Source organism: Lontra canadensis, unplaced genomic scaffold (assembly GCF_010015895.1).
Source record: "Lontra canadensis isolate GAN:19392208 unplaced genomic scaffold, GSC_riverotter_1.0 scaffold20, whole genome shotgun sequence".
NCBI classification, from domain to species: domain Eukaryota; kingdom Metazoa; phylum Chordata; class Mammalia; order Carnivora; family Mustelidae; genus Lontra; species Lontra canadensis.
In genome coordinates, this window is record NW_022631014.1 from 24,216,155 (window position 1) to 24,229,271 (window position 13,117).

The 13,117-nt window shown below is 39.1% G+C and overlaps 1 protein-coding gene across 1 annotated transcript in view; it reads left to right on the top strand.

Moving 5' to 3' along the window:
* The window catches only part of ABHD5 (abhydrolase domain containing 5, lysophosphatidic acid acyltransferase), a 29,192-nt gene extending 23,540 nt beyond the window's left edge, over positions 1-5,652 (top strand). Inside the window, exons 4-6 of the mRNA XM_032861385.1 lie at positions 1,346-1,500; positions 3,669-3,780; positions 5,589-5,652. Of these exons, the coding sequence (XP_032717276.1) occupies positions 1,346-1,500; positions 3,669-3,780; positions 5,589-5,652 (331 nt within the window). The remainder of the gene's footprint in view (positions 1-1,345; positions 1,501-3,668; positions 3,781-5,588) is intronic.
* The last annotated feature ends 7,465 nt before the right edge of the window (positions 5,653-13,117 follow it).

Consider the following 13,117-nt stretch of genomic DNA (forward strand, 5'->3'; position numbering starts at 1 on the left):
TAAAAGTTAAGCTTTACCTTTACTGTTAGGTTATCTTGTGTTGCTTGGTCTGTTCTTGGGAGAGAGCCTTCTACCCAGTGACTCGTTGGCATCAGTTAGTATATGGGAGTCAGGAAATGGGGGTTTTAGCCCTACTTCTACATATCTTGGAGCAGGTCACATAGTGCATCTCAGCTTCCTTCTCATCTATGAGATGAAAGATTGGGCTGAGCTCCAAGGGCCCTTGGAGCTCTGTGCACTAGGTCCGTGCTCTAAAGCTTTCTGTTTGAGAAAATGCAGTCAAAGCGAAAGACTCATTACTAACTCATCCTTGTCTGTGGTGGCAAAAATAATAAAACCTTTTGTTTTGGGAATAATAGCCATCTGTGCCCATGTTCTGGTTTCAGTTATGACTTTGGAAAGCATTGTCCATTCATCCTTGGTAAGTTTTTGCTGGCATTTGATGGCTGTTTTGGTTATAGTTGAATATCATTTGTGTAATGAAGACCTTTATGCTTTATTTAGAATCTTAATGACCTGTAATACTGTGATGCAGGCACATGGAAGTATTGCTGATAGTTTTGGTTTTCCCTTAGCAGGAAGAGGTTTTCAGAACATGGAAAAATTAGAACTATTAGTGATACAAAACAATTTTATATGAGATTTGGCTGAAAATTTTCTATCTCTTTGGTCAGTAAAGAAGAAAATTAGCAAAGGGTTAGGAATAGAATCTGAGGTCAGTATATCATGATACTGTAGGTAGCCCTGCCCATGTGCTCATGTTCACCAAGCTAGGAGAAATTTCTGCCACATTATACATTAGCTCTGTGTTTGTGAAAAGTTGCCTTAAAAGTCCTTTTGAACCCAGCTAAAGTGCTAATGCCTCTTACATTTTTAGAATGATTGGCTTACAGGAGACAACTGTTGTTAGTGTCTGAAGCTATTTTATAAGTGTAATATTACTCTTTAGTCGTTTCTGCAGTGTCAGCCTTGTGCTGCATGGAACCATTAGGCTTTTTTGAGTTGTCAGTGATCTGTATCATCTGCCGGGGGTAGCTTCAACAATGAATACCATTCCTCAAGAGTAGCCACATAGTTATGTGCCCTTCCACATACCCTTTTTTATCCACATTTACATATATGAAAAATGAAGCTCTCCTCCTATCATACACCTCTCAAGTCTTACCAAATCAGAAAGTTTACAGGCAATAACATGATATAACTGGTCAGCCATTGATCTTCTCTTTAATGTGAAATTTTGGTAGGTGGTTTTTTTTCTACCTTTGCTCTATAAATTATGTTAATTCTTTAGAGTCCTAGGGTGAGTTTGCCAAATGAAATTATATATATGTTCTTCCTCCAACAGGGTTAATCATCTCATTTTGGTGGAGCCTTGGGGTTTTCCTGAGCGACCAGACCTTGCTGATCAAGATAGACCAATCCCCGTGTGGATCAGAGCCTTGGGAGCGGCATTGACTCCCTTTAATCCTTTAGCTGGCCTCAGGATTGCAGGACCCTTTGGTGAGTGCTTATATTTGTGTCCTAGGAAGGCAAAATGTTTACAGATTGGCAGTAGAGGAGTATATACTGATCACCATTGTTAGTCAAAATCTTAAAAAGCAAGCTGAATCTTTTTCTCCTCCTCCTCTGAATTACTGAATTACTTTTTTTCTCCCCTAAAAAATATCAGCCCATTCATAAAAATAATGAAACCAGGATCATCTCAAAGAGGAGTCTTTATATTGTAAAATATTTTAGGTAATTGGCAAAACTGAGAAGGTGGGAAATGCAGCCCTGGGGTTAGTCAACCCAGAGCATGGGGAGAAGTGCCGCATGTTGACCTGTTGGTGATGTTAGAGAGCCTTTGGCTAGTTGATGTTACCCAGCTGGCAGATCACAGAGCCTGACATGATTGCCTGTGGAGATAACAGGTATGATCACATTATCAGATTCCCTTCTTGCCCCATAATGTCAGAGTGTTAAGAAGATAAAATCATCCTTTTCCACAGAGATATTGGGGACTCCTGATTTGTGTTTCTGGTCCCATTTTGAAGTACCAGTGTTTAGTGTCTGATTTAATTTCATTTGACTCTCAGCTGCTCTGTTTCCATGCCAAAGCCCAGGGACTCTCCTTTCCCTCATTGTTACCATTGATGGTGGTCTGGACCTCCACTGTCCTTCTTATAACTTGTATCAGTGAGGAGTCCTTTTAACTTCAAGTAGCTGAACACGTAAGTGGTTTAAACCATAGGGCCTTTCATTATTGCCTTAACAAGCAGGATGGAGGCAGGTGGTTTTAGCATTTCTTCTAGTAGCTGGCTCATTGACATTGGGGTTTGGACCTGCAACTATGATTCTCTTGACCTTTTTCCTCATGGTGTTTGATGGCTGCTATGGCAGGAAGCCCCATCCTGCAAAGCAGCACTCTTAGCAAGAAGAAAGGAAGAATGGAAAATGGTCTCCTCTGGCTCTTCTGTCCTACTGCCTCCATTTGGGATAAGGAGAGCCATGGGACTGCACAGGGATTGGATGGGCGACCACACCACACTCCCTCAGTGCTCTGACAGACAGCCGTTCTTTCCCACCCCCAACCCCTCACCCCTCCCGAGTAGAGTCACTCCTCTTAGGCACTTGGTCCTCCTTTGATGGACTATTTAAGAACTTCATTTAGTCTGTGCAGTCCTGAAATATAAATGAATTGTGCTTGATTACAGTTACACAGGGAGCAATTATGGGAAGAGTAAAGTATGAAAAGAAACTAGGAGACAAGGGAGGGAGAATGTCTAGGAAGGGCCCTCTCATGCCGTGCCCTCTGTCTCCCACTACTGCTTGTGTGTAGTCAGGGTGGGACATGATTTAGAAAATCAACTGCATCATAAGAATTTTCTGTGGAGCTGTACAGTTCCTTCAGAGGCAGGAAGGAGAGCCAGGAAAGAAGTAAGACTTTGCTAGAATAATGGGCAGTGATAGCAGAAAGGGAAACTGACTAGCCCTTGGGGCCCCAGGAGGGAAAATAATGACCAGATGGAGGCTTCTACTCTTCATCCTTTTTCCTCTGGGGAAAGGATGCCCCTATCTCTCACCTCAGGAGTGGATGTCCTTAGCTGGGAGGATTGGCAATGTCCCAAGCAGAAACCCTGGATTTATTTTTGCACAGAAAGACTTGTTTGCTTCATTTGGATATTAATGTGTTATAATTATGGGAGAAATACAAATTAATAAGTGAACTTGAGCTGCTCTACTTGCCTGCCATGTTTAATAGAATTTATTTTCCTACAAAAACAAGTTTTAGAAAATTAACTTGTATGTTTTGGGCTCCTGAAGCACTTCTGTAAGGCAATATGGAATACTTCTTATCTCTTATTTTAATTCTTAGGGAACTTGAGGAACTTGAGGGCGACTGAAGTTGGAAAGTAGGTGTTTCCTATACCGTGGATCTTCTTAGAAACTTTTGCTGTTCGAAAGGGTATTAAGTCCCCCCAAGTGCATGGGAGATGCCAGTCAGCATGGTTCCAGATCACATGAGGACTGCAGCCTCTAGGATCTGTGCTCTTTTCTACCTAAAGTATACACTTGAATACGTGTAGATTTGTATGCATATAACATACATTCTATAAGCAAACACAAAACCTTTCTCTATTAGTCTATCAGTTAACTATAATTTAAAACATTTGTTTCCTCTTACTTAGGTTTAAGTCTAGTGCAGCGTTTAAGGCCTGATTTCAAACGGAAGTATTCGTCAATGTTTGAAGATGACACGGTGACAGAGTACATCTACCACTGTAATGTGCAGACTCCAAGGTAAGGGTGAGGATTCTGAATTTACTATGTCAGTGTTTTACACTTTTCTTCTTTGAAAACATGGGAGGACTCTAGGATATTTTTATCAGTAGTTAACTGATTAATACTTCTAATTTACTTATTTATGCATGGAGTGCCTAGTATGTAGAACACTACTGGATGCCGATGAGAGACTAAGCAGGATGTATTGTCTTCCCCGAAAGTGCTTATGGATAAGTTAAGGAAGCTTTGGTCCAGGTACCTCTAGGAGGTAGCTGGAGTTGAGAGGTAAAGAAGATTTTGGTCAGGTGGCAGAAAACAGTAAAAGGGAAAGTTGAGGCCAGAACTTTCATTGGGTTCTTCAGGAAAGGCAAGGAGGGGTGTGGCAGACAGTTTAGGACGGGGTAGTTGAACAATTGCGGTAGGCTCTAGGAGATAGGGATAGTCTCATTGCCTGGTGCCTGGCCCTGGGCTGGTTAAGGCAGAGGAAATCCCTCCTGGGTGTGTGGGCAGTACAGAAGAGGCATGGCTCTGGATTAGTTAGTTGGCACATGACAGGCATGTTCCTAGTTGAATCCTTTGCTGTCTCTAAGAATGGGTTAGCTCCAGGAGACATAGTCTCTCCCTAGGTAGAAAGGTTTTTTTAAACATTAAATGTCTTTCTATGTAGAAAATTAAAAATGTAAATACACATTCCATATTTCTATCTTGGTACTGGTTTTTTAACTATAACAGGTAAAAACCTGGTGCCATGCACATGTTGAAAAGTTACCTTCTACATTTGAAACAAGTTACAGTAGGGAAAAAAAAAAACAATTTTAGCTCTCCCCACAGGGAATTTAATGATAGGGTTGCATGTTTGATTTAGAAGAGGGTAACTTTTAATCCACTAGAGTTCAGAGCATCCTTGTTTATCAAACAAAAGCATGTATCTTCTGTGGGAGTTGTTTCTTATACTCTCTAGTATATTATTTTCTATTCAGACTGAGGTTTTTCTTAAATGGGGGAGAAGCTAAACATGAGTGTTTTTCATGGAGGTGGGGGTGCAGTTCATACTCATCCCTCGAAGTCACATGTGTGTTGTTTTCCTTTTCTTTAAGTGGTGAGACAGCATTCAAAAATATGACTATTCCTTATGGATGGGCAAAAAGGCCAATGCTCCAGCGAATTGGTAAAATGCACCCTGACATTCCAGTTTCGGTGATCTATGGCGCCCGATCCTGCATAGATGGCAATTCTGGCAACAGCATCCAGTCTTTACGACCACATTCATATGTGAAGACAATAGTAAGTGTGTGGCTTAGTTTGGGTTTTCAGTTGTAGGTGAAGCCTGCTGTGTTATGTTTGCTTTCAGTGAGGTTTCACTTCCACCGTGTTTTCAGATCTGAGCTAGACTTCCAGCCTCCATCAGGACCTGATGTCACTTGTGATGAGGGACAGGGTTTGACCCACACACATTTTCATGTCCAGACTGGCCGTGCCTGTCCTTAGAGCCGTGGTATCTCCCAGATGGGAGTGGGACATGCCAGTGGCACCTGTCCCACTCCCACCTCACAAGGCAGCATGTTCTCACTTGATTCATTTTGATTTGCTGGCCCTGTCATTAGTGGTCAGTTTGGAATTTTTTTTTTGCATATAAAATTTTAGTAAGGTCCAATAGATTTTTCTTTTCTCAGATTGTGTATTTGATGGAAATACATGAAAGTTGCTCATTCTTTTATGTTTTATTTCTGTGTAGCTGTTCTCTCTTTCATTGCTAAATGTCTTTGCTTATGTGTTTTATTAAGTGCTTTTGCTCACTGACCTTTGGACTCCTTTTCCTTTCTCAGGCCATTCTTGGGGCAGGGCATTATGTGTATGCAGATCAACCAGAAGACTTCAACCAGAAAGTAAAGGAGATCTGTGACACTGTGGACTGAGAACACCGAAGAGGATATGGGAGAGCCTGCTGACTGATAGAGTTCCTCAGCAATACTGTGCTGTCTCCCATGCAGAGTAAGGAATAAAATAACAGAACCAGCAGTCTTCTCGACTATACTTCGCACATACTTTCTTTATGAAGTTGCTTGCACATTTAAACCAGTTAGTGCCTTCTAGAAGAATGGCTTTCCTTTCTCCTATGCAAAATCAAAATATTCAAGAGTCTACAAATCTAATAGCTTTAATAAAAGGTTATTTGCCCCTCTGCTGTACTGAAAAATTATAATTTTTCAACTGAAATTTTTTTCATTTATCTAACTTTGCTATGACAGGTACTTTTTATATTTCAGTCTATATTACCAATTTTAAAAGGTGATTACTGGGTCTATAATTTTATATATTGTAATGGTGCACTTTATTTTCTTTGCTTCTATTTACCATGTCTAATAACTGATATAGTTAATCACAGTTTTGTGTGTTTTTAATGTGAAAAGTTATCACTTGTTTAGAATCTTTCACTTCATTTTTGAAATGGAGTGATGAAATACCATTTTGGCTAAAAAGATGGGACTTTGATCACTAGCATTAATTTTTCTGATTTTCCTCTGTTCTGTATTTAAGCCACGTTTAACATTTGAAGTGTGGTCTATCCTGATGTATCTGCAACCACATAATTCCTTAAGATATTTTATATGTGATATAATTCTATACTTCAGGGAAATATGACATTAGTATTTAAGTGATTTAAGTACTAAAAAGCCTTAACTAGAAGTGTGTCATTCCCCCCCACCCCCATTAATACTATTCTTTTCCATGAGCCAGGATGCAGCATAAGAAACAGATGTCCTTCTGAGGGGATATTAAGACTGCTACCTTCCAGTAAGCCAATCATAGATTGTCATTAACCTCTAACTCCTGTAGATGGGTGCTAAAACTGGATTCCATTTTTAACCACTAAAACAGAAAAATAGGTGGTGCTCTTACGTCTCATGGCACCAAAAATGGGATAGTGTTTGGTTGTTGGGTTTTTGTTTTTGAGGTTTGTGTTGGTTAAATAATACACATACTTGAAGTTATATTATAAAAGCTATATAAGGTTGATTGAACTATTTGACAATAACTACCATCAGGTGTAACACTTTCTTGTTTTAAAATGAAGAAAACTTCTTTGAAACTGTGAAAATTGCCACGTGATAACTGGCTGCTGAGAAGACCCTCCAGAAAAGAAAATTGAATAGGATTGTCATCAACAAGGCATCTTTGCCTTATGTTGGCTAACATTGCTTGTCTAGGAGAAAGGTGGTTATGTAAATAAAAAGCATGAACTGTTTATATGCAAATAAAGGTTTAGTGGTTTTGACTGTTGGTGTTTTAAATGGTTAATTAGGAAATCTGTAGTTAGGAAATGTAAGGTTGTATCACTGTGGATGAACTGCCAGAAACATCAACGTTGTCTTCCTTACAAAGGAATAGGCAAATTATACTGAAGCACAACAGCTTCCCAGTGAGCAGTCTGTCTCACTTGGCACCTTAACTAGGTTACTGCAAAAGGTAACATGAGAGCCAAGACAGGTTCATATTCCTCTACCTAACAAACAAAAGTAGCCTGTACTTTTTATTTAGTATCTTAGAGGGCTAGCTACAAGCCTTCAGTGGCACAAATAATTTGGGTAATATTTTTCTATTTTTGACACACTCTCCAGTCTCTCTTAATTGGGTAAGTGACAGTTTTCACTTGTACAGGAAAAGTTTCTGCAAAGGAAACTTGGTCTCAGCCCTTGGAGGGAAGTTACTAGTTCACTTAGTAAATGGAGTTTCTGACCACAGATGTGCGAAGTGATTCAGGAAAATTGTACCCAAATGTCAAATGGAACTTTCTTTCCTACCAACTGATTTTGCTATGTTTAAGAAATATTGTCATAATTCATTTTAAAAGTTAAATTTTCCCTTGGGTTATAGAATATGTAATTTTGTGAATATTGAGCTAGCCAAGAAGGTCACAATCCTTAAATTCCTAAAAATACAGGGGGTGCTAAATGTTTCCTTAAAAAATTCTATTTCAGTATTTGATCTTTGCCAAATTGTACACACCATACTTCAACTTTATTTTACAGAATAAATTTTACTGTGATAGTTAAACAAGTCAGCTGCTGTATATTTTCTTGAGTTTTTGGTATAGACCAGTCAGTTTATACTAGTTACCATAGGACCATGGATCCAGTGGGTATGCAGTAATGCTTGTTGGCTTTGGGAGGAGAGGCTGCTGTGCACTGCGCTGACCTCCATACAGGGGCTATTTTGGGTTCATGAGGCCCTTAGTGCAATGTCTGTTTCCTTCTAAAACGAATTTCCAAAAAAAAAGTTTGCCTAGAGTTGGTTTCAGAGTATTATTTAGAAAACACTTTTGATGTCTCTCTGTTTATATAGATGTATATTATATATGTACATAATTATATATATTACACATATATATATAGGGGGGGTCCGTCTCTGTATAATCCCAATAATACAAGTTCTTTCCTGTATAAATTATTGGGAAGAATAAACAATACTAGCCGGAAGAGCCCCAGAAAAGAGCCGAGAGGGAAGAGGGATAACCCTATTAGATATTATAACATTACTAAGAACAATATAAAATCCAGGAATTTAGTATATGATAACGGAAGCATGTGATTGATGGAGAAGACTTAATAGTGTTGAGACACACGTGGTTAACTATACAGAAGAAAACAAAGTTGAATCCATTTCTCACACTGCACAAGGATACAATCTGAATGGATCAGAGACCCAGCTGTGAAAATGAAGCCTTAAGTAACTGCAAGAAGATATGTATCAACTCCTTTATGATCTGAGACGAGGGAACACTTTTCTATGACTGAAAATCCAGAAGCAGTAAGTGGAAAAGTTTGTATCTTTAACTGAAAGAGTTTGGGATGGCCAAAAAACCAAAGTTAAAAAGTAAATAAACTGGCAAAAATATTTGCACTATTTGTTAAAGAAGGCATACATTGCTCTAACATGTGAGGAATTTTGAAACTTTAAGAAACGGCAAGAAAAATAGGCAAAAAGATATGAACAGATAGTTTGCAGAAAATAAAAGGCAAATGGCCCTTTAACACGAGGGTGTGCCTACTAAGGGAAGGGCGAATTTAAGCTACCAAGACCTCACCATTTCTTACCTAATCAGGTGGGGAAAATCCAAGTTACACAATACACTGTTGCTGACACAGTGGGGAATAGGCACTCTGAAAAGTATAAATTCCTGTGGATGGAATTTGTTAATAACTAGCAAAATTAAATATGAGTTTGTTCTTTATCTGGGCAGTCTCACTCCTAAGAATCTACCTGAGACAAACTGGCAAAAATCTGAGATGGTGTATGCCCAAAGATCTTCATTACAGCACCATAACCACTAAAGATTGGAGGCCACCTAAATCTCTACTGAGGGATTGATGGAGGAACCTGTGGTACAAACTCCGTACAATGGAATCCTACACAGCTGTGACAGGAACTGAGGACGATTGCTGTAGACTATATTCTAGAGTAGAGGAAGTAAAGAATGGGATCTGTGGTATGCTAACATTGTGTAGGAAGGGAGGGAACAAATTAAAAAAAACAGATGCATATTTGTTTTCTTTTGTTTTTAATGCCATAGAAAGTATGTTATACCAAGAACTAATAAGTCACTTCCCTTTGTAGTGGTGGTAGGGAGCTGGATAGTGATGGCACCTAGATCTGTATCTTGTTTTATACTTTTTACGTTTAGATCCTTCTGGTGTTTCCTATAACTGAAGAAAAAAAACCCTCTTAAAACTAAGAGTTAACTATATCAAGCTGGAAGTAAAACCACATATAGAATTTTTTCAAGTGACTTTAAAACACAGCATTTTGTCTGCAGTTTCCTAATGAAATGTATCCTATGTTTCCTACAGATGAAACAATCACAAAGAAATCTGAAACTGCATTCAGTATTTTTATTTTTAACAGTGATATTAGTGCTACCATTTTGGAAACTGCATATTTATAGATGTTAGAGCATGTATTATGTTAGGGAACTCACAAACCAAGAGTTTCAGCACAAAGAGATACAAGACCTAAATAAAAACCCTGCAATTGTATATTAAAATAGTAAATACCAGTAAAATACTGTGATTTATTTTTCTTTTTCTGAAAAACACGTATCATATAGTTTTTTTCCACTGAAAGTTCTTGAAGCAATCACAGCCCAGTGGTGAGGCCCAGCCTAGTACCAAGACTGTCCCACTAAAGGAACAGGGAAAGGATAAGATGAGGTTGGACCATTTGTGTCTGAAAGCAAGGAAACAATGAGAGTGAGTTCATGTCACAAGGACCCAGGAGCCAACTTAAAGATGGAGCAATTTGAGCATCAGAAAGGATAGAGAAAGGATAATGGAGGAGGTGCCTGGGTGCCTCAGTTGGTTAAGCAACTGCCTTCAGCTCCTGTCCCGATCCCGGAGTCCTGCACAGGGCTCCCAGCTCCACGGGGAGTCTGCTTCTCCCTCTGACCTCGCCTCTCATGCTCTCTCTCACTGTCTCTCAAATAAATAAAATATCTTAAAAAAAAAAAAAAAGAATAGTGGATTGAAATACAAAATACAATAAAAATCCACAAAGTTGTAACGATAGTTGAAAACTGGGTCACCTTTGGAGGTTACTAGGGCACCAAACCATTATTTTGAAAATGGCTGACCAGGGGTCGCCTGGGTGGCTCAGGTGGTTTGGGTTGGTTAAACATCTGCCTTCAGCTCAGGTCATGATCGCCAGGTCCTGGGATTGAGCCCCACGTCAGGCTCCTTGCTCAACTGGGAGCCTGCCTCTCCCTCTGTCTGCCACTCACCCTGCTTGAGCTCTCTCTTTCTCAATCAAATAAATAAATCTTAAAAAGAAAATGGCTAACCGAAAAAATAAAAAGCATTTATCCTGACCTCTTTTTGTATTAGGTTAACTTGATAAGGGAAAGTTCTTCACTTGAGAATCCTAGCTAAATGCCAGAGAAATGATAGGATTAAGAAATTCACTTCTAGTGAAATAATGGATCCAGGTTGCTAAAAGTGTTAGGTGAAAAGTTGATGGAAAACATTTTGTTGAATGACTCAGACTGATAACCTGCAAACCTAGTGTTACTAAAAAAAGGAACAGCCAGAGGTTAATGCCTCCAATGTGTTGCAATATCAAGGACCCAATACCAACCGTGATGAATTATTGGCCAAAACAAAACTGAACCTGAATGTAAATCAGCCCTCCACATCAATGATCTGTTTGTAAACACATGGGATATTAAACATATTAAACAGCGCACCAAATACAGAAAAGTGTATTTCAGAAAAAGAAATTTCATAGGACGAATAACCCAGTTTCTTCAACAAACTGAAGGTGTAAAATAAAGACCGTGGATGGTTGAGACTTACAGACTGGGGGAGCTTAAAGAACTTGTTTGGATCCTGATTTGAACAAAACCAGTTTGGACTGTTTTTGATACAGAAAAATTTAAGATGGATTGGATATCAGGTGATATTAAAGAATTACTAATTTTATTGGGTGAAATAATGGTATGACTATGTTTGTTGGTTTTTTAAAAACCCTATCAGAGATACACTCTAAAGTATTTATGGTTGAAAATATGACTGGGATTTAGGGATTTCTAGGAAAAAGAGAAGCAGGAAATAAATGAGCAGAATATTATGTTGAAACTGAGGGACAGATACATTGAGGCTTATGTAGGGGTTTATTACTCTATTTTTATGCACACTTAAGAATTTACATAATAGGGGTGCCTGGGTGGCTCAGTCGTTAACGTTAAGGTCTACCTTTAGCTGAGGTCATGATCCCACGGTCCTGGGATCCAGCCTCCCACCCCCTGCATTGGTCTCTCTGCTCAGCAGGGAGCCTGCTTCTCCCTCTCCCACTCCCCCTGTGTTGTGTTCCCATTCTCTCTGTGTCTGTCTCTATCAAATAAATAAATAAAATCTTAAAAAAAAAAGGAATTTACATAATAGGAATCTAAGGATGGAAGAGAAAGGGGAGAGATTGGAGGCTGCGAGTAGAGACAACATTTTTGAAGAAAGAGCAGACAAGTGGTAATAGTTGGAGGGGGAACCTGATGAATAACCCAGCAGAGATGGGGGGGAAGATGGGGCTGCAGGAGAGAATGGTTGGGGTGATGTATTGGCAAAGCTAAGGGCGAATAAGAACTCTCATATACTATTGGTAGGACTGTAAAAGCTATTACCCTTTTTTAAAAAAAAAGATTTTATTTATTTATTTGACAGAGATTACAAGTAGAGAGGCAGGCAGAGAGAGGAAGGGAAGTAGGCTCCCTGCGGAGCAGAGAGCCCGATGTGGGGCTCTATCCCAGGACACTGGGATCATGACCTGAGCCGAAGGCAAAGGCTTTAACCCACTGAGCCATCCAGGCGCCCCAAAGCTATTACCCTTTGGCCAGTAATTTATATGGTAAAATTATAAATGCCACCTGATACAGCAATTTTGTTTCCAGTTTTCAATCTCACAAATACACCAGCACTGATATGCAAAAACATCTACAAGATTTTCATTGCAACGTTGTGATATTAGAAGTCTGGAGCCCCATATATGATTAAATTCCAGGTCATCCATACACTGGAATATTATGCAGCCTTAAAAATGAGGTGGATCTCAATACTTAGGTGTATCAAATCATCACATTGTATACCTTTTTTTCCCCCTAAGGATTGTATTTATTTATTTGACAGAGAGAAACACAGTGAGAGAAGGAACACAAGCAGGAGGAGTGGGAGAGGGAGAAGCAGGCTTCCTGCTGAGCAGAAAGCCCAACGTGGGGCTCGATCCCAGGACTCTGGGATCATGACCTGAGCTGAAGGCAGACCTTGGTGACTGAGCCACCCAGGCACCCCACATTGTATACCTTAAACTTATTTATATGCCAATAATAATAATGAAGCTGAAAAAATATGAGGTAGATTTTTAAATCTATAAATGACTGGAAATTTTTCAAAATAATAAAATGAAAAAATTCAAAATAGTATGTACATGAGATATACATATATTTCACACACATAAATATATTTTCACACATAAATATACACATATAAAATGGTGTGTCTCTGAAGTCACATAAAGAGATAGTTTCTTGCTCAAATGGACATTTTGGGGAGGATAAATATGTGCATGAGTTTGTTAGCAGTGGTTAGCTTTGAAGAAGAGTAACTCTGTTTTATATGTTCTTGTAAATTTTGGATCCTATGCATTCATTATGTTTTGGTAAAAATATATAAATAGAAAAAAACAAACCTTAGTTAATACCAAATATGTAAGAAAATAACTAACGGGGTTATCTGTGAGGATGTGCAGTCCCAGGCTGGGGGAAGAGGGACAGGTGTTCAGTTTGGAAGACTGCAAGCCTCAGTAATTTAATTAC